This window comes from Orcinus orca, chromosome X (assembly GCF_937001465.1).
Source record: "Orcinus orca chromosome X, mOrcOrc1.1, whole genome shotgun sequence".
In the NCBI taxonomy this organism is placed as follows: domain Eukaryota; kingdom Metazoa; phylum Chordata; class Mammalia; order Artiodactyla; family Delphinidae; genus Orcinus; species Orcinus orca.
In genome coordinates, this window is record NC_064580.1 from 97,655,458 (window position 1) to 97,677,691 (window position 22,234).

Consider the following 22,234-nt stretch of genomic DNA (forward strand, 5'->3'; position numbering starts at 1 on the left):
TCTTGATCACTTTTTCTTGGATCTGAGCTTTGTTCTTCAACACCTCCTCTTGTTTCCCCATCATCCCTAGTTTGTGTCTTTTTCATGTAGAATATTTTGTTAGTCACCAAAGTTAGGGCTAGAATGGGAATCAATTCAAATAACAGAAACTACACTGTCAAAAACTATTTTGGAAGCATATTTGCATTGTTTGAGAAAGCTTCATTTCACTTAATTTTGCCAGAAAGTATACACATGAATTTAGATGGTTTCCTATTACTGTTGACATTTATTGAATACAAGAACAGGGTGACAACTAATTAAGTTTCTTACTTTTTTGAGCTACCCATTAATTTAATCACCAGGACCCAGACCTTGGGCTATTTCAGGTCATGTGTTACTGTGTAAGTTGGGGATACCTTTGTGCTAACATTGGGAAGAACCGCCCTTGTTTAGCAGGTAATCAGTTGATGGTTACTGGATCTAACATGGTGACCATATGCATTATGGGCTTCATTTTTTTTTTTTTTTAAGAAGATGTTGGGGGTAGGAGTCTATTAATTAATTAATTTATTTTTGCTGTGTTGGGTCTTCGTTTCTGTGCGAGGGCTTTCTCTAGTTGTGGCAAGCAGGGGCCACTCTTCATCGCGGTGCGCGGGACTCTCACTATCGCAGCCTCTCTTGTTGTGGAGCACAGGCTCCAGATGCGCAGGCTCAGTAGTTGTGGCTCACGGGCCCAGTTGCTCCGTGGCATGTGGGATCTTCCCAGACCAGGGCTCAAACCCGTGTCCCCTGCATTAGCAGGCAGATTCTCAACCATTGTGCCACCAGGGAAGCCCTGGGCTTCATTTTTTAACATTTACCTATGTGTTCTGATGAGGTACTCCTAAGCTGTGGAAAATAATTTGTTTTGATGTATAATGCAATTTTCTTTGAAGACAGTAGAATTTGGATCATGTCTATAGTTCCATGAATTCACTAGGGTTGTTATGTTGTATATCTAACATGAGTTTACACACGCACTTCCACTGCCCCCACTGAACATTAAAACTGCAACTTGAATCAAGTTATCTAGACCTAAAATTGTTTTTTTGTTGTTGTTGTTTTATCAGAAAGCAATTAATTAAAATGAAGGTGCTGTTTTCAGATTCTGACACCTCAACAAGATGTCATTTTTCTGTTAAAAAATATTTTCAAATCCAGGCTTTTATCTTAGAAATGCTTTTGATAGCAGTGATGATTAAAACTATCAACAGTAGATAGGACCCTATAAATATACCAGCTAATTATTTTTTCTTGCCAATGTATGAGATGTAGTGACTGTTGATTAGAGTACAGTAGAAGTTTTTAAAAAACAGTACACATCCTAAATACTAATCTCGATACTATCAAATTTTAAAATGTAGTAAGCTAACTGAAATACACAAACACAGGAAAGGAATTCACTAACTTATTAGATATGACATATACTATGGGGTAAATATTCATTGGCATACATTAGGAAACTCACAAATCTTTAAGAAACAAATTCAACAGCCCCCATGATAAGGAGAAGTTGTAGTATTTAAAAGCAAAAACAACACGAAGTCCAGTTATACCTAGAAACCACAAGCTGACAGTTCTTTGGAGTCTATTCAGTTTCCCTTTGATGCTGTTCATTGAACCAGAATGGGCAGCATGGAGCACTGAAGGGCAACAAAGATAGGCAAGTTAGTTTGCCTTATCTGATAGCTGGTGGGGACTGCTGAGCACAGCCCTCAGCCCTGTGGGGAAATGGTGTGAGATCCCGAGGAAGGTCAGGAATCTGTGCGGCAGCGACAGTAGCAAAGTGGCACCTGGAGCTTCAAGGAAGCAAGGGTAAGAAAAGCAAAGCCAAAGGGTTAAGCACCCGACTGCACCTCTGCTGATTAGGGGCAAACACCCCTTCAGTTGGTTTTGAAATGGACTTAGTGTTTGTAGGTATAAAAAAGCAAATAATAGTAATAATAATAACAAGAACAAAAAATGAAGAATGTGGCTATAAAAGATGGTGAAAACAAGAGGAGTTTCACTCTCCTGTCTAGTGGGGGGCAGTGAGGGAATCATATTCTATGTCACCTCTGAGAGCAAAGAAATTAGAAATTTTCTGAGTTCCAGAACAGGCGATACCGGCTTGACTTAGAGCCGAGTTGTAACTTGTTCTTCCTGTCCATCACCCCATTTGTGCATGAGCAGGTCACAAGCCTCTCCCCAAGTTTCAAATACATCCTCTGAGGAGTCTAAAAGTTTAGAATTTGAGGAGCAGATGCTGGATGCGCAGTGAAGAGAGCTGGAACAGGCTAGAGGGCATTCACTGCTCTGAGCAGCGCCCCGGGCTTCACCTAATTCTACCTCACTGAGGTTAATTTCACTTTGAGAACAGGACTCTGCTTTCCCTTTCTCCATCTGAGAATATTTGATGTCCTGCCACATATAGTGCGGCTGAACGATTCCATCAGAAATTGTGTACATCGGCTCTGAACTGGGTTCAGACATATGACCATTAAACTTGGAGAATAGGAGACCCAGTTTCTTGAGAGAGGGACCCATGAAGGAGCGTTTGCTTGATGACTCAGCTTTTGACTTCCCTTGGGCACCACCAACTCTTGGCATGGTCCTGATGAGAGGTGGCCCATGGCAGGCTTTTTTCTTGCAGCCTAAATTGAAAGAGACGCTCTTGGATTTGGCCCGAGCCCCGCCACTGCCATCATTGGTATCATCTCTCTGAGAGAGTTCAGTGCTGCTAGTGGAAAAACTTCTCCTTTGGTGCTTCCTATTTCCTAAGAGGTCAAGCACTTCATATCGAAAGCTGGAAATGTCCTGCTTTAATTCCTAGGGCAAGAGAGAAGACACGTTATGTTAAGAAGCTTGGTCTTTAGTTCAAAATAGGCACATTGGGCATCCTTCGGAATGTTCCAGGTTTTGCCTCACTGCAAATCACAAGGTACATGAGCTACCAGAAAAATCTCACATTATTCAAGCACAAGAAGAACATATTAACAATGCTGTGGGCAGAGCGGGCCATTGGGAAAAAAATGTGCAGTTGGTAAAGTTGATTTCAGAACCTATCAGGAGCACGCCAACAGACTGAAGTGGTAACCAACAATGAGGGTATTCGAGTAGGGCTCTCATTGGAATCTCAATGGGAGGGAGGGAGACGCAAGAGGGAAGAGATATGGGAACATATGTCTATGTATAACTGATTCACTTTGTTATAAAGCAGAAACTAACACGCCATTGTAAAGCAATTATACTCCAATAAAGATGTAAAAAAAAAAGTACTACTGAAGAGGAAAAAGCTTTTAGGACTCTCAGGAATAAAACTAGGGAAGTGGAATGTCAGGAGATGAGACTGCTGTTTTGGGCCAGGGGACCTTGTTTATTCAAGTGCCTGTGAAATGTCTTCTATCTCTAACTGGCTGCCTAGATACTAGATCACGCTTTTAAAAACCATCTTTGAAAAGTTTATATCTGATCATGTCGTCCTCTTGCTTAACACTTTTTAGTAACTTGTTGCTGACCTCAGGAAAAAGGAAAAATGCCATACCACAGACTACAAGGTTTTTCAAGGTCTGGTACATGTCTGTCTCTCCCATTTCATTCCTTCCTGCTCTTTCCCCAGGCTTTTTACTGTCCACCTGTATGGACATATTCTCTCTTGCCTCTGGGCCTTTGCACGTGCTGTTTTCTCTGTCTGGAACACTCTTCTCCCCAACTCTTTTATCTGGCTCCTGCTTCAAACCTCAGCTTAAACATGGCTTCCTCTGGAAAGCCTGCCTCGAATCCCCAAGTCCCAGTTGGGTGTCCCCCCATTTCTATGTCTCTACAGCACCCTGTGTTGATCCTGTTAGAATACTCAGTCATTCGCCTCTATTATTATTGTGTGTGACTCCACGAGAGAGTAGGGGCTGGTTATATCTTGCTCGTGACTGTGCCCCGGCACCTAGCAGAGTGTTTGGCATATAGCAGGCCCTCAATTGATGAGTTATGTCTATGGATTAGGATAACAGCCTTCTTATGTTCCTTAGAAAACATATATGTGTTCTAGGATAGGGTTTCTCAACCAATTGACATGTTGAGTGTGGTAATTCTTTGCTGTAGGGAGCTGTCCTGTGCATTGTAGGATTTTTAGCAACAACCCTGGTCTCTACTTACTAGATGCCAATAGCATCCCAATGTGACAGCCAAAAATGTGTAATGGTAGGGTTTCATAAATGTTAGATTTAATAATAGAATTTTTGTCTTTATCTTATTTAAAGAAGGCCTTTAAATCTCTAGGCATCTTCCCTTCGCTATCTTTCTTCTCATCACACACCCATGCCATATCATTTAAAGCACTCAATTCCCATACTGAGAAAAACCCAGAATATTAAAAGAATGTATATTTTTATTATTCATAAAGCTGATTGTGGTGTGACAGACATTGGTAAAAATCTATCCATCTACTGGATGACAGACTATTCTAAGAGAGAGAATAAGAATTGTAGCTGGTTTTGCTGTATTACAGGCTGTTGAAATTCCATCACCAGAAACCTCAAACACTGTGAAGATTAAATGATGCTTAAGAAATGTGAATGAAGAATTAAACCACTTTATGATCAAATTACCTTAAAATTTTCTTCTGTTAGTCCCTCATTTGTTTTGGAATTTCTTATCATAGCTGCCACATATCTTTTGACTAAATTCCTGATAACTTCCTGGAATTTAAACAAAAACATGAAGAAGCATTCAGTTTCCTTCTTGGACTCTCAGTAAAATAAGAAACATACACAGGAAATAAAATACGCTTAGACTGCCTTTGCATTGGAAAATCCTCACAGGATCCAGGCATTTTCTACAAAACCCCCCAGTTAAGTCCATTGGATAAATGAAGAATTTATTATGTGTCCAAATTTGGTGGCAGAGTGGGCCAGTGAGATCAAATTTACCCGAAAGGAAAATTTTCCACCCAAGCATAAGGTAAACACGGATACACATTCATGGAATAATGAGAGCAGAATAATCCTTGAATGGTCACAGTCAATATCCTTTCCCTCCAGGCTAGATTAAACTTGAACCTTCCTAGTAAGATGAGAGTTTTTCTTCCTTTTATAAAGTTGAGAAAGTCATTCTTCAGTGTCACAGAGTCTGATGATTTCAATGTCCACTAATTACATAATCAAGATACTTTTTCTTAGAGGCAATCTATACTTCTCCTTTACAGGGGTGGCCTCTTTTAACATCCTCTGGGAATGGTATGCACATAGTCACCCTGCTTTGTGTTAGTAATGGTGATGATGATAGCTACCACTTAATGCAATGTGTCAGGCACTGTGCCAGGACACACACACACACACACACACACAAACACACAACCGTATATACATACTCGCCACTCAGTTCTCACAACTACAGTTTAAGTTTTATCATCCTTATTTTACAGACGAGGAAACTGAGGATCAGTGAGGGTAAGTGATTTGTCCAAGTTCACACAACTGACCAAGAACTATTGTGCTTAGTCCCTATGAAGAAGCTTTACCTGGTAATGTTGATTCTGTATCAGGCTGTCAGCATGGCGTTCCTGTCATTGAAAACGGACAAGAGAGGTTACATCAGCAGTCTCCCAGCAGCCCATCCACTCGAATATATTTCTAAACGTTAGGACTGGAACATGACACAGGAGCTACTGCCTGACAAACCCCCAAAGCATCTGTAGGTTGGAGTAGTTTTAAGATGTTCAAGATAGGGAATGTTACAAAGGAGGAAAAGGAGAAAACAGTTGTGTTTGCAAAGAAACATAATTTTTAAAAGCCTTACTGTGAAGCTTCTCAAGTTGTGCCTTCTCCGTCTACCATCAGGGTCTCTTTGGGGGCAGAAGGTGTTGTTGAACCAGTTACCAAGGTATAGAAATGACTTGGGGCTGGGGATGATGTTGAAAGGAGGTGGCAAGGTGCCGCCTTCATCGAAGTAACTCATCCAGAGCTTCGTCCTTGCAAACTTCCACTCAATATCGGCATGATCCTATGAAAGAGAGAAGTTCAGTGATTTGGGATGGGAAAATGCAAAATGCACCCCTGACTCATTCTCAAAGTTCTACTTGCTTCTACAGAGGGCAATCTGTCAGTAGCTATAAAAATTCAAATTACACTTACCTTACGATGCAGTAATCCTACAATTAGAAATTTATCTTATCCATATACTTGCAAAAAGATATATGTGCAGGGCTGTTCGCTAGCACTGCAGCTTGTAAGAGCAAGACAACTGGCAACAACCTAAATATCCAAAAGTGGGAGACTGCTTAAATAAATGATGTCACATCCACAAAATGGCTTATAATCAAACTATTAAAAAATATAGTAGCTCTATCAACATTTTATACGTAGAAACACATATCATATATATGCATTTGTCCATATATTTATAAGACCTCTAAGTGTAAAATGATACCCTTTATCCAACTGAAAACCCCTTTATATTACCTGCTGACATGTTTTAGAGAGGTACACGCTAAATTGTCATTAGTAGTTATTTTTAAGGAGTAGGATTGGTGTGGAGAGACTTTGTTTTTTTAAAAAATCAACATTATTGAGGTATGATTTACACAGAGTAAAATTCATCTATTTTAAGTGTTCAATGAGTTTTGATGAGTGTATATACCTGTGTAAGCACTGTCATAATTAAGATACACACACACACACACACACACACACACAGGCATACATTTCTAGGAGTTTTAAGACCTGGAAGGACTAATGTAATCACCACCGCAATCAGGATACACAACAGTTCCATCAACACCCCAAATTCCATAATGTTGTCCCTTTGTAATCAAACTCTCTCGAACCCCCCCTGGCAACCACTGCTCCATTCTCCATTCCTTTAGTTTACTTTTTCCAAAATGTCATATAAATGGAATCGTACAGTAGGTAACCTTCTGGGACTGGCTGATTTCACTCAGCATTAATATCTTCGAGATTCATCTGGTTTTGTATGTAGCGATAATCTATTCCCTTTTATCGCTGAGTAGTTTTTTGTTGTGTGGATGTACCACAGTTTGCTTATTCATTCACCCATTAAAGAACATTTGGGTTGTTTCCAGTTTTTAATAATTGTGAATAAAGCTGCTGTGAACATTCATGTACAGGTCTTTCTGTGAACATAAGTTTAATTCCCCTGGCTTAAATATCTAGGAGTGATATTGCTGGATCATGAAGTAAGTGTACATTTAACTTTATAATAAACTGCCAAACTCTTTTCCAGAGTGGCTATACCATCTTTCATTCTCACCACTTGCTCTGTATCCTTCTTAGCATTTGTCAAGTTTTTTAAAGTTTAACTATTCTAACAGATTAAGTAGTGGTATCTCATTATGATTTTAATTTGCATTTCCCAAATTAGAATGAAGTTGAGCATCTTTTCATATGCTTATGTGCTATATAGATATCCTCTGTGGTGAGGTGTCTGTTCAGATCCTTTGCCCATTTTTATTGGGTACTTTGCTTGCTTACAGGTGGACTTAGATAGTTTTAAAATATATTCTGGATACTAGCTCTTTGTCAGGAATGTAAACTGCAAATGTGTTCTCTCAGTATGCGTGTTATCTTTTCATTTACTTAATGGTGTCTTTCATAGAGTAAAGTGTCTTAATTTCAATGACGTCAAATTTATCAAATTTTTAATGGATTATGCTTTTGGTGTTATGTCTAAGAACTCTTTACCTAACCCGAGGTCATGAAGATTTCTCTTATGTTTTCCTCTTCAAGTTTTATAGTTGTAAGATTTGCATTTAGCTCTATGATCAACTTTGAGCTCATTTTTGCTTAAGGAGTGAAGTTTACATGGAGGACTTTTTGTTTGTTTGTTTGTTTGTTTTGCCTGTGGGTATCCATTTGCTGAAAAGGCTATTGTTCTTCCACTGAGTTGCTTTTGCACCTTTGGCAATCAGTTGGGCTTGCTGGGACTACTGTCCATCCACATTCAAAAGAATGAAGTTGGACTCCTTCCTCATACCACATACAAAATTCAACTCAGAATGAATCATAGAACTAAATTTAATAGATAAAGACTATAAAACTTTAAGAAGAAAATTTAGGAGTAAATCCTCATGACCTTGGGTAAAACAATGGTTTCTTAGAGATGACACCAAAAGCCAAGGAACAAAAGGAAAAAAATTGTCAAATTGGACTTAATCAAAGTTAAAAACTTTGTACTTCAAAGGACACCATGAAGAAAATGAAGAGAAAACCCACAGAATAAGAGAAAGTAATTAAATATCATATGTCCGGTAAGGGACTTGTGCCTTTATAAAAAACAATTATAATTCAACAATAAAAATACAAATAAACCAATTTAAAAATGGGCAAAGCACTTGAATAGACATTTCCAGAAAGAAGACATACAAATGGCCAACAAGCACATGAAAAGATGCCCAACATCATTGGTCATTAGGTATACTCAAATCAAAACCACAATGAGATACCATTTTATACTTGCTAGGATAGATATAATAATTTTAAAAAGACAAATAATAACCAGTGTAGGTGAGGATCTGTAGATCCACATACTGCTTGTGGGAATGTGAAATGGTGCAGCTACTTTGGAAAACAATATGGCAATTCCTCAAATGGTTAAACATAGAGTTACCATACGACCCAGCAATTTCACTCCTTGCTACATACCCAAGAGAAATGAAAACACATTCTACACAAAGAGTTGTACACAAATGTTCAGCAGCATTATTCATAATAGCCAAAGAGTAGAAACAACCCAAATATTCATCAACTGATAAAAGGGTAAACAAAATGTGGTACATTATTATTATTATCCAGCCTTAAAAAGGAATGAAGTATTGATACATACCACAACATGGATGAACCTTGAAAACCTTATGCTGAGTGAAAGCATATTTATTCTGCTGAATCTTCCAATCCATGAACAGAGTATGTCATTTCTTTCATCCATGTTTTGTAGTTTTTACTGTGTAAGTCCTATAATGATTTGTTAAGCTTATACCTAAGTATTACATTTCCTTTGCAACAATTTACAATGGTAGTGTCTTTTAAATTTTCTTTCCAATTGTTTATTGTTAGTATATGGTTGATTTTTGTGTATTGACCTTGTAGTCTGTGGCCTTGCTAAATTCATTTTTTTATTCTATCAAGTTTTTAATAGATTCTTTAGGGTTTTCTTCCTAGTTTTATTCTTCCTTTCCAATCTGTATGGCTTTAATGTTTTTCCTTCCCTTATTGCATTGTCTAGGATCTCCAGTACAATGTGGGATAGAAGTACTGAAAGCAGATATACATTTTTAATTGATCTTAGAAAGCCTTCAGTCTTTCACCATTTAGTCAGCTGTAGGTTCTGTGATTCAGGTTGTGCAAGTTACATTCTATTCCAAGTTTGCCAAGACATTTTTTTAAAAAAATCATAAATGTATGTTGAAGTTTGTCAGACACTTTTTCTGCATCAATTGATATGATCATAGGGTTTTTCTTCTTTCGACTATTAATATAATGGATTACTTTGCATTCCTGGGATAAATCCCATTTGGTTATGGTGTGTTCTTTTTATACATTGCTGGATTCAATATGCTAATGCTTTGTTGAGGATTTCCATGTCTATGTTCATAAAAGATATTGGTCTATAACTTTTAATTTTCTGTACTGTTTTTTCTGGTTTGGGTATCAATATAATATATATGTAATGTATTTATATATAATTAAAATTAATTTTACCAGTTTCTCTTCACTATATTTTAATGTGGCTACTAGAAAATGTAACATATGTGGCACATATTTGTGACTTGCATAAAATTTTTATTGTACAGAACTGCCCTAGACTAAAGGTGTATTTAGTCCTGCCAAACAAAGCTTAAAAGCAAGCCTCAGTGGGATCAAACTATTTCCAGAATAAAGCTCAAGAATATTTAAAACAATACAAAAATAGCCAGCACCTAATAAGGTAAAATTCACAATGTCTGGTATCCAATAAAAATTTATCACAAATGCCAAGAAGCAGGAAAATATGACACATAATGAGAAGAAAAAAATCCATCAAACAGAACCAGATACAAATCAGTCATATTCTATATAGCAGCAATAAACAATGAGGAAATATTAATTTAAAAAGTTTCATTTAAAATATAAAATCCTTAGGAATAAGTATGACAAAAATATACATGTTTTTTAACACTGAAAACTGTGAAAGATTACTGAGATAAATTAAAGAAGACTTAAATAAATATAGAGATACGGCATATTCATGAATTGGAAGACTAAATATAGTTAGGATGGCAATTCTTTCCAAATTGATTTAGAGATTCAATACAATTTCAGTCAAATCTCAGTTGGCATTTTTGAAGAAATTGACAAGCTGCTTCTCAAATTTATATATAAATACAAAAGATATAAAGTAGTTAATTTTGAAAAAGAACAAATTGGCATTGAAGATCAATGGAACAAAACAAGACAGTCCAGAAATAAATGCATGCATATGCATATATGCAATTGACTTTCAAGAAGGGTGTCAAGGCAATTCAACTTGGAAAGGATAATCTTTTCTTTTCGACAAATTGTCTTGGAATAGTTGGACTTCCACAAGAAGAAAAGAAAAAGAACCTTGATCCTTACTTCACACAAATACAAAAGTTAACTCAAAATGAGTCATGACTTAAATATGGAGAGCTAAATCTATAAATATTTTACTAATAAACAATTTACTATGTTTTTCTTTCTGCTTGCTTTGAACTTAGTTTGCTGTTCTTTTTCTAGTTTCATAAAGGTGGAAATTTAAGTTATTGATTTGAAATCTTATTTCCTTTTTAACATAAGATTTACAATTATAAATGTTTCTGAGGAAGCTTGGCATATACTGTACTCTCCCTTTCATTCATCTCAAAGTATTTTCTAACTTCCTTTGTGATTTCTTCTTTGAACTAGTGGTTATTTTACAGTGTCTTCTCTACTATCCATTTATGTGTGAATTTCTGAAATTTTATTTTGTTTTTGATATCTAATTTAATTTCATTATATTCCCAAGTATGTTTGCAGAACATACTTTTTATTATTTCAATCCTTTAAAAAAATTAGGGAGGTTTATTTTATGAGCTAACATATAATCTATCCTGGAGAATATTCCATGTGCAGTTCAGAAGAACATATATTCTGCTGTTGTTGTATGACATGTTCTATAAATAGATGTCCATTAGGTCTAGTTGGCTTATAGTGTTGTCCAAGTATTCTATTTCCTTTTTGGTCATTTATCTAGTTCTGTCCGTTACTGAAAGTGGGGTAATAAATTCTTCAACTGTTATTGTTAAATTTCTATTTCTCCGTTCAGTTCTGTCAGTTTTTGCTTCATGTATTTTTCAGCTCTGTAGATAGGTGGAAATGTGTTAATAATTGTTAAATATTCATGATAGATTCACCTTTTTATAGTTATAAAATGTCCTTTGTTTTCTCTAGTAACAAATTTTGTCTTAAATTCTATTTTGTCTGATAATTATTATAGCCACTTAGCTCTCTTTTGGTTACTGTTTGCATCATATATCTTTTCCCACTCTTACTTACATTCTATTTGTATCTTTGAATCTAAAATGTGTCTCTTGTAGACAGCATACAGTTAGAACATGTGTGTCTCTTATACAGAGTCTGGCAATCTCTGCCTTTTAACTGGTTTGCTTAATCTAGTTACATTTAAAGTAATTACTGATAAAGTAGGATTTACATCTGCCATTTTGCCATTTTCTATATGTTGCATGTCTTTTTTGTTCCTCTATTACTCCATTATTGATTTCTTTTGTGTTAAATAGATATTTTCTAATATACCTTTTAATTCTCTTGTTTAATTTACTATATTAAAAAATTATTTTCTTAGTGCTTGGCTCAGGGATTACAATTGACATCTTAAAATACAATCTGCTTTGGATTAATACCAACCTGATTCCAATCATATGTAAAAACTTTGCAACCATATAGCTCCATTCCTTCCCTCATCCTTTGTGCTATTACTGTTATACAAACTGTTCCTTTATATATTATACATTATAACCCCATCAAAACACTCATATAATTATTGAATTATGCAGTTATCTTTCAAGTTAGAGAGAAAAAAAAGTTCCCCCCAAATAAGATTTGTGTTGTCTTTTATATTTATCTATGCAATTACCTTTTCTGGTGCTCTTTCTTTCTTTCTTTCTTTCTTTCTTTCTTTCTTTCTTCCTACTCTCTAGTGTTCTTTCATTTCAGCCTGAAGAACTCTTTTTAGCATTTCTTGTAGGACTGGTCTTCTGGCCATTAATTCTCTCAGTCTTTGTGTACTTGACAATGTCTATTTTTCCCTCATTTAAGGATATTTTTGCTGGATATAGAATTCTTGGTTGTCAGTCTTTTGCTTTAAACATTTTGTATATGTCATCACACTGACTTCTAGTGCCCATTGTTTCTGATGGGAAATCAGTTATCTTTTAATTTTCCTGCTTTCAAGACTTTTTCTTTGTCTTTGAGAGGTTGACTAAGAAGTGAATTTTTTTGTGTTTATCCTACTAGGAAATATTTGAGCTCTTGGATGTGTAGACTATTTTTGAGAAGTTTTTACTCATTATTTCTTCAAATATCCTTTCTGTTCTTTTTTTCTCTTTTCTACTTCTGAGACTCCCATTATGTGTATGTTGGCCATTTAATGGTGTCTCACAGGTCTCTTAAGCTCTGTTCATTTTTATTCATCCTGTTTTTCTTTCTGATCCTCAGTCTAGACAATGGTAATTGAATTATCTTCAAGTTTGCTAATCCTTTCTGCCAGCTCAAATCTGCTGTTAGGCCCTTCTAGTGAATTTTTCATTCTGTTATAGCACTTTTCAAATCCAGAAATTCAATTTGATTCTTTTTTTAAATAATTTCTGTCACTTTATTAATATTCTCTATTTGGTGAGACATCATTCTCATACTTTCCTTTAATTCTTTAGATGTTTTCCTTTAGTTATTTGAAGATATTTAAAATAGCTGGTTCAGTCTTTACCAAAGCCAACATCTGGGCTTCCTCAAGGACTGTTTCTATGACATCTTTTTTCCTGTGTACAGACCATACGTTCTGTGTGTGTGTGTATGTTTTGTAGTTTTTTGCTGAAACTAGACATTTTAAACAATTTAATATGATTACTCTGGAAATCTGATCCCCTTCTTCTAGAGTTCGGTTTTTAGTGTTTGTTTAGTGACTATCCTTGACTGATTTTGTAAAATCTGTATTCTTTGTTATGTGCAGCCATTGAAGTCTCTGTTAGCCTCGTAGTCAGATAATGATTGCACAGGGATTTCATTAAATGCCTTGAATCAGTAAGTCTCTCACTCTTTGCTAGTGGCTCTGTGTGTGCATAGTGACACATCTTCAATGTTCTTGCAGTTTATCATCTGTAAATGACACATTTGAAAAGACAAGGGAAATTTAAATATGGACTCCAAATTATAATTACAGTGTATCAACGTTAAATTTCTTGAGTGAGATATGGTACTGTGATAATGTAGTTGAATATATACGACAATATTTGTGTGAAATGTGTGATATTGGTAATTTACTTTCAAATGTTCTAAAAATAAGTTCTTGGGCCCCATCATATGTATACAGCAGTAAGAGCTTTGTTTCAGAGGCCACATTAACTTGTGACTTATATCCACAAACTTTTAACTTAAAACAATGCCAAATAAGAGGGTTAGACAATATAGTCTCCACTGTCAAAAGTGCACAGTGTAAGGGAGAAAAAAATATTTCTTTACTAGCACATGAGATCTTAAAAAGGAGAGCTATGCCTTACAATATTTGTCTTGGGGTGGTTTTTGAGTGAACATTCAGTCAGTGAAACCTAGAATTTGCTCCTTGGCCTTTCAGATATTCTACGAAGGCTTTCACTTTGCTCTCCAATGTAGCAGTGCTTAGCTATGATATTAAAGGATTAGCAGATCATGTTCAAAAACAGCACCACAGAGAATAGGGATTTTTAAACCTGGTTCTATGGATGAAGTTAACGAAGTCAATAAATGTATTAAAATTGTATGTGAAATATTGGGTGTTTTGCATTTTTCTGGGCTTTCATCATATTCTCAAAGGAATCTGCCCTCCCCCAAATGGTAAAGAACCACTGAAGTAGAGGATTCTGTTGATTTCTGAGATGCCCATTGCCTGTATCTGAACAGCCGTTAGCCAGCTCTTAATGGATAAATCAGGGATACCTCTATGTTCTCTAGGAGGGACTAAATGGCTTTGGGTTAAGTGAGTAACAAGTTCAAAAGGAAAACGAAGCTCTAGGTTGAATTTAAGGTACTTATTAGACTCAATGCTAGATTTTGTTATTTCATGAGTTAATAAAGAAGCACATATATTACCATTTTTTTGAGATGTTGAAACATCTTTTATTAAGGCACTGTAAAATTATAAATTCCTCCCAAAGTTACTTAAGAATTGGAAGAGTTGCTGCAATGATTAGAGTAATAAATTTTATATGCACACATAACTCTACTTTAAATATATAAAATGAATATATAACAAAGAGCACTAACACTCATCCTCTCTTTTGCGTTCCTGTTAGTTAAATAATTTCAAGTAGTTCAAAGATAAATTGGGCTACGTGAAAACACAATATATGGAATTACCATAGAAAGAAATTATATTACAATACAGTTATCAAAAATATTTTTAAAACATGGTAATATTTATTACAATACAGTTAAAACATGGTAATATTTATTACAATACAGTTATCAAAAATATTTGTGCATTAGATCTCTAGGACTTACTACTAGTTGCAAGTTTGTACCCTTAAACAACATGAATTGTATACTTTTAAAAATGAATTTTATGGTATCTGGATTATATCTCAATAAAGCTGTTACCATAAAATAAACTCTCAGAAGAATACATAGGAATAATTTTCATGACCTTATGTTAGGCAGTGGTTTCTTAGATATCACAGATAACAATGTTGCTGTCCTCATCTTTTAAAGCATACAATTCAGTAGTTTTGAATACATTTACAGAGTTGAGAAACCATCACCTATGTCTATTCTAGAACATTTGCATCACTCCTAAAAGACCCTGTATCCATTAGCAGTCAATTCCCAGCACTCCCTCCCCTCTCCAGAGCCCCTATCAACCACTAATCTACTTTTGTTTCTATGGATTTGTCTATTTTGAACATTTCATATAAATGAATTATATAATATTTGTCCTTTGTGTGTGGATTCTTTCTCTTAGCATGTTTTCAAGGTTCATCCATGTTGTAGCATCTGTCAATACTTCATTCTTTCCTATGGTTGAATAATATTATATCTCATTGTATGGATATACTACATCTTTTTAATCTATTCATCAGTTGATGGTCATTTGGGTTGTTTCCACTTTGCTATTATGAATAATGCTGCTATGAATATTTGTGTGCAAGTTTTTGTGTGGATATATATTTTTAATTCTCTTGGGGACATACCTAGGAGTGGAATTGCTCAGTTATATACTAACCCTACTTTTAACTTTATGAGGAATTGTCACACTATTTTTTAAAGTGGCTGCACCATTTTACATTCCCACCAGCAATGTATAAGAGTTCCGATTTTTCCACATCCTCACCAAAACTCGTCACAGTTCATGTTTTTTTTTGTAGTCATGCAAGTGGGTATGATGTTGTATCTCATTCTGGTTTTGATTTACATTTCCTTAATGCTGAATGACATTGAGCATGTTATCATGTGCTCATCAGCCATTTGTGTATCTTATTTGGAGAAATGTTGATTCATATATTTTGCCCATTTAAGAATTAAGGGTGGGGGGCCTCCCTGGTGATGCAGTGGTTAAAAATCCTCCTGCCAATGTAGGGGCCACGGGTTCGATCCCTGGCCCAGGAAGACTCCACATGCCATGGAGCAACTAAGCCCATGTGCCACAACTACTGAGCCTGCGCTCTAGAGCCTGCGAGCCACAACTACTGAAGCCCGGGCGCCTAGAGCCCGCGCTCCACAACAAGAGAAGCCACGACAATGAGAAGCCTGTGCACCGCAACGAAGAGTAGCCCCTGCTCACCGCAACTAGAGAAAGCCCGCACGCAGCAATGAAGACCCAACACAGCCAAATATAAAAACAAACAAGTAAATAAATTTATTAAAAAAAAAAACTAAGGGTGAGGCTTGGCATTAGAAACAGGCTGATGTTGGAGTTTTGAGATAACATACTGGGATGGCAGGAGTGATGACAGTTTTAACAACCTCACCTCTCCATTCTCCAGCTATTGTCAAAGATAAAAAAAAAAAAAAGAAATCACTCAGAGAGAATTCTGTGAAAGTAAAGCAAAAAGATAGGGCTAAAAGAAATACTGAACTCACTTTATTTCATCCAGATGACAAACTCATAAGAAGCCTGCATGCTCTAGCTACCATCTATCTATCTATCTATCTATCCATCTACCTATCTTCTATCTTTTAATTTGTCCATCCTAGTGTTAGAATTTACAAGAGAAATGATCATCATAGGAATAAGTATTGATATACTTATTGAATTGAAAAATGAAGTCATCCTTTTCTTAAAAATTTATTTATTTATTTTTGGCTGCGTTGGGTCTTCATTGCTGCACATGGGTTTTCTCTAGTTGCGGCGAGCGGGGGCTACTCTTCGTTGTGGTGCGGGGGCTTCTCATTGCGGTGGCTTCTCTTGTTGCGGAGCACAGGCTGTAGGCACGTGGGCTTCAGTAGTTGTGGCTCACGGGCTCTAGAGCGCAGGCTCAGTAGTTGTGGCGCACGGGCTTAGTTGCTCCGTGGCATGTGGGATCTTCCTGGACCAGGGCTCGAACCCGTGTCCCCTGCATTGGCAGGTGGATTCTTAACCACTGAGCCACCAGGGAAGCCCAAGTCATCCTTTTTGAGACAAAAGAAATATGATTTAGCCAGTTGATTTGGAAATGATGACTGGCTTTGCTAGTTAGGCTATATGACAGATATTTTTTATCAATTGCTAAATCTGAAGCTCCAAAATTTTGGTAAAATTATATTTAAAATGTGATAAGAAAAAAGCATTTCATAAAGAATGCTCTATTGGTTAAGCTGTATTAAAATTAATAAAATTTCTATTTTTCATTCCATGAACTTTGTTTAGTATGTCTGGTTAAACAAAGTGCCTCTAGGTAAAACAGTAACTGGTACATTTAATAATTATTTGGCAAGTCTTAGTAAAGACTTTTTGGTTTTGTCCCCAAATTTAACACCTTAAAACAACAAATATTTATTATCTTACAGTTTTTGTGGGTCAGGAATCTGGGTGTGGCAAGTTGTGCGCCTCTGGCTCAAGATCTCTTACAATGGTATAATCCAGTTGTTGGCCAGAGGTGGGGTCTCATCAGAAGCGTGAACTGAGAGAGTATTCTGTTCCAAGCTCGCTTGCATGGTTCTATGGTTGTTGACAGGATTCAGTTCCTTGTGGGCTGTTGGACTGAGGACCATAGTCCATTGCTGGCATATTGGCCAGAGACCTCTCTCAGTTCTTTCTGGAGTGGGCCTCTCCATCAGCCAGCTCATAAAATGGCAGCATGCTTCCCTCCGAGGATGTGAGAGAGAAAAGCCATTGTTATAACCTAATCTCTCAAGTGACATCACTTTTGCCATAATCTATTTGTTAGGCGTCCATAGGTCTAGCCCACACTCAAGGGGAGAATACTGCATAGGATTCAAATATCAGGAAGTGGGTATCATTGGGGGCCATCTCAGAAGCTTCCTACCACAGTATTACTTTCCAGGAATTGAGAAACTGAATGACTGTCATCTTGGGTAAAAATCCTTTTCTAAGTCATGTGGTTTCTAATTACTTGCCTTCAATAAAGTTTAAAGAGAACCGAAGCAAGTTTTCAGATTGTTAAAAATATTATTATTTTTAATGAGGTTGAACCAATCTTTTTATTTTTAATTAATTAATTAATTTGGCTCTGCTGGGTCTTAGTTGTGGCACGGGATCTTCATTGCCACGTGTGGGATCTTCCTTGTGGCATGCGGGATCTTTAGTTGCAGTAGGCAAACTCTTAGTTGCGGCATGCGGGATCTAGTTCCCTGACCACGGATGGAACCCGGGCCCCCTGCATTGGGAGTGCAGGGTCTTAAATACTGGACCACCAGGGAAGTCCCTAAAAATATTATTTTTTAATTTTAAGCTTTTTTGGCTGCCCCATGTGGCTTGTGGGATCTTAATTCCCTTACCAGGGATTGAACCTGAGCCCTCAGTAGTGAAAGTGCAGAGTCCTAACCACTGGACCTCCAGGGAATTCCCTAAAAATATTATGAAAAATCATTGTATAACTTTTTGACATTAACTCAGAGTTCAAGGAAATTGAGTGACAATGACATAATAAAACTCTATTCATTCACATATGCTTATTGATATGAAAAAGTTTTCTTAGTGCTTTTATAAAAATGGAAACTAAATATATAATTGATGCTGAATCTTGTTCCTGAATATTACTCAGTATTGTGGCTATAATAACTAGCTGGAAGAAAAGCCCCACTAACATCTTTAAGAAATGCATTCATTTCCAGTAAAAATGTATTTTTATGCCTAATTGTTATTTATCAAAATTTGTATTATATTTGTGTTCTTTTGAGCAGTTTTGTACGGCTAATAATTGAATAATAACGATATTCAGAAGAAATGTTTCAACATTTATTACCTTCTGGCCACAGAAAATAAAAAATTAAAATTCAATTTATACTTTTGTTATGAAGAAATATAAGGTAATCAATAACTTATAAAGACTTTAAAACACAAAAAATTTATAACATTAGGGTAGAATCCTGTGGGGATGTGGAATGCAAATAAGAATTCAAGGAGAGCAAGGAATGGTGTAAACTCTCTGGCCTTAAAGAAAGAAGAGTTTAGCCATTTATTTTTTAAATACATGGTTATGAGTAACAAATCACTATGGTATTCAGATTCCATTGGATACGTTTAAATGAGTAATTGGATAGTTTTATTTTAAATGTCAATATTTACCATATTCCAGAAATTACATCCTTTGCAACTGTTTAAACTTATGATGAATAATCTAGATGTCAACCTAAGAATATATAAGATACATAGATTTTTTTTCTCTACAAATTGATTAGAGGGTGTGCCTGCAAAAGGTCTGAATGCCCTTGATAAGACCTTGAACTAAGACACACTTATGGCTCTAGTAAATATCACTGCCCTAAAATCCTGCCTTGGGAGACAATGTTGTTGTAGGCAACTTGTAATGCAGAGGAAGATAGGAGGCAAGGGCAATATGAAATAGTGAGATGCCGCCTGCCATGGTGGAAAGAGCAGGGGTTTTGGAGTCAAACAAAACAGGGTTTGAAGTACCGCTCTGCTACTTATCAGCTGTGTGTCCTCAGAGCAGTCAATCAAAATCTGAGTCATGGTTTTCTCAGCTGTTAAAATAAAGGAAAATCTCTATCACACTGATTTGTTGTAGAAGTCAATGTAAAATGCCTGGGCTACTGCCTGGTACATAGTAAGAGCTATATAGCTGTTGATCCCTTCTACACTTCTGAGCCTATAATACCAGAAACGAACTTTGAATTTTCATTTTACCCGTTGATGGCCCAGACTAGCCAGTCTTTCATCTGTGGAATGTTTCTCTAGCTCTTGAAATAAAGTTGGTATTTGATAAGTATTTCTTAAAATGAAGTGAGTCACATTTTTAAACACAGGGTCTTTAGATTCTTGTCATCTCTAGACAAGTTCAAAAGGGAGAATGATGATATAGCTCCTATGCGTATTCAGCTATTTTCTAATAAATTGGGCTGGATGTCCTGGTATCTGGAAATGGTCTCACTGCTTTTAATTTTTTAAAATCCCTGTGTGAGTTAGCTTTTTGTTTGTTTGTATGTGTTTTAAACAATAAGCAGTTAGGTCCTTTAAAAAATAGTTTTCTAACTGATTTTGACAAAGAATAGAAACATGCAATGGGCCAAGTTGTAAACCATAGTTGGTTTTTTTTTTGTTTTCTTTTTTAGCTTAAGAGGCTTTCTGGTGCCCACTCATTGCACTTACTCAAATCAGGTAAGGATATGATTTTGGCTAAACATTTTAAAAAAAAAAACAGCTCAAGAACCCCAGGTGATACCATTCTATTCCCCTTGTGCTCAGGTGACCTCAGATTGGGATTTACTATGTAAATAATTAGCAGAGAAGTTATTGCAAATTATCCTCTCAACAGTCTTTTCCCACTCATTTATCATGTATCAATTCATTGTCTACCTATCCATTCATTTTTAAAATTTAAAAAATTTTTACTTTTATTGAAGTATAATTGATTTACAATATTGTGCTCATTTCAGGTGTACAGCAAAGTGATTTGGTTATACATATATATATATGTATATGTCTATATTCTTTTATTGATTCTTTTCCATTATAGTTTATTACTTGTTCCTCTATTTTATATATAGTAGTGTGCCTCTGTTAATCCCACACTCCCCATATACCCCTGTTCTCCCTTCCCCTTTGGTAACTGTAAGTTTGTTTTCTATGTCCATGAGTCTGTTTCTGTTTTGTGAATAAGTTAATTTGTACTATTTTTAGATTCCACATATAAGTGATATATAATATTTGTCTTTCTCTGTCTGAATTACTTCACTTAGTGTGATTATCTCTAGGTCCATCCATGTTGCTGCCAATGGCATTATTTCATTCTTTTTTATGGCTGAGTAATATTCCATTGTTTATATACACTACGTCTTCTTTTACCACTCATCCGTTGATGGACATTTAGGTTGCTTCCATGTCTTGGCTATTGTAAAGAGTGCTGCTATGAACATTAGGGTGCATGTATCTTTTCAAATTAGAGCTTTTGTCTTTTCTGTATATATACCCAGGAGTGGGATTGCTGGATCATATAGTAACTCTATTTTTAGTTTTTTAAGGAGCTTCCATACTGTTCTCCATAGTAGCTGCACCAATTTACATTCCCACCATTCATTTTTTTAAATTAATTTATTTTTGGCTGTGTTGTGTCTTCGTTGCTGCACGCGGGCTTTCTCTAGTTGCGGCGAGCAGGGGCTACTCTTCGTTGCGGTGCGCGGGCTTCTCATTGCAGTGGCTTCTCTTGTTGTGGAGCACGGGCTCTAGGTGTGCGGGCTTCAGTAGATGTGGTGCATGGGCTCAGTAGTTGTGGCTCACGGGCTCTAGAGCGCAGGCTCAGTAGTTGTGGCGCACGGGCTTAGTTGCTCTGTGGCATGTGGGATCTTCCTGGACCAGGGCTCGAACCCGTGTCCCCTGCATTGGCAGGCAGATTCTTAACCACTGCACCACCAGGGAAGCCCTCACCATTCACTTTTTGATTCTTGTGTTGAACAACTACTATGTTGCAGGTACTCTGCTAGATGCTGGGTATAGCAAAATGACTGTCCTCTAATGGTGGTGGGAATACCACACAGAACACAATTCGAATACAGAGGTAGCACCTGAATCCTGAAGACTGGGAAATAACAGACCACCTGGCAGGACTGGTTAAACAGTGTGAGCTGTAAAGTGATGAATAAGATACTTATTCATTCAGACGTTCTTTCATTCAAACAGTATATATTGACTGCCTGCTAGGCGAGAGGTGTTGGGATTTTAGCAGTGCATAATATGGACAACATTATAATTTGGAATGTGGAAATCTGTTTTCTTTTCAACCCTTGATCTACTTTGAATCGTAAGATTACAGATGTGGTTTTTGTAGTCATAGTTGTCTAAAACTTCACTAAATGTATGATGCCCAAGAGATTTTCATTCATCCATATGGAGCTAGCCTTTCACCTTATATGTTAGACAAATCCGACATTGACTTTTTAAAATGTTCACTGTTTGGTGATGATGCCCTTTCCCACACTCTGCCCTACCCTCTATACCCAGCTATGACTTTTGAACATTCTCCGAGATCATCAGCGCCTGCCTGGGTGCTTTTGTATAAGATATAACCTACACAATCATAGCCTGTGGTTCTTCCTCTTCCAAGTTTCCAAAATTTTCAGGACTTTCGTGCTACCATGATGTGACCTTAATGACACATAGCCTTACATATATGTTCTAATCATGTGTGTGTCCTGCATTGCCTTTGATAATGTCAGCTCCTATAGAGCAGGCGAGAGCTTCTATTTAGCTCCTTTTGCAGTGCCAGTGTAATGCACTGTGACTGTAGATCATACCCTCAAATGTTGACTCGCTCAGATCCTGAACACATGGCCACAGCTAGGTCAAGTGAACATGTCTGTTCAAT

At 36.5% G+C, this 22,234-nt stretch overlaps 1 protein-coding gene across 1 annotated transcript in view; it reads right to left on the minus strand.

The window, feature by feature from the left end:
- Positions 1-824: 824 nt before the first annotated feature.
- The window catches only part of TRPC5 (transient receptor potential cation channel subfamily C member 5), a 158,164-nt gene continuing 136,754 nt past the window's right edge, over positions 825-22,234 (minus strand). Inside the window, exons 8-11 of the mRNA XM_004281548.3 lie at positions 5,794-5,997; positions 5,516-5,557; positions 4,605-4,694; positions 825-2,829 (exon numbers count right to left, since the gene is read on the minus strand). Of these exons, the coding sequence (XP_004281596.1) occupies positions 2,137-2,829; positions 4,605-4,694; positions 5,516-5,557; positions 5,794-5,997 (1,029 nt within the window). The 3' untranslated portion in view covers positions 825-2,136. The remainder of the gene's footprint in view (positions 2,830-4,604; positions 4,695-5,515; positions 5,558-5,793; positions 5,998-22,234) is intronic.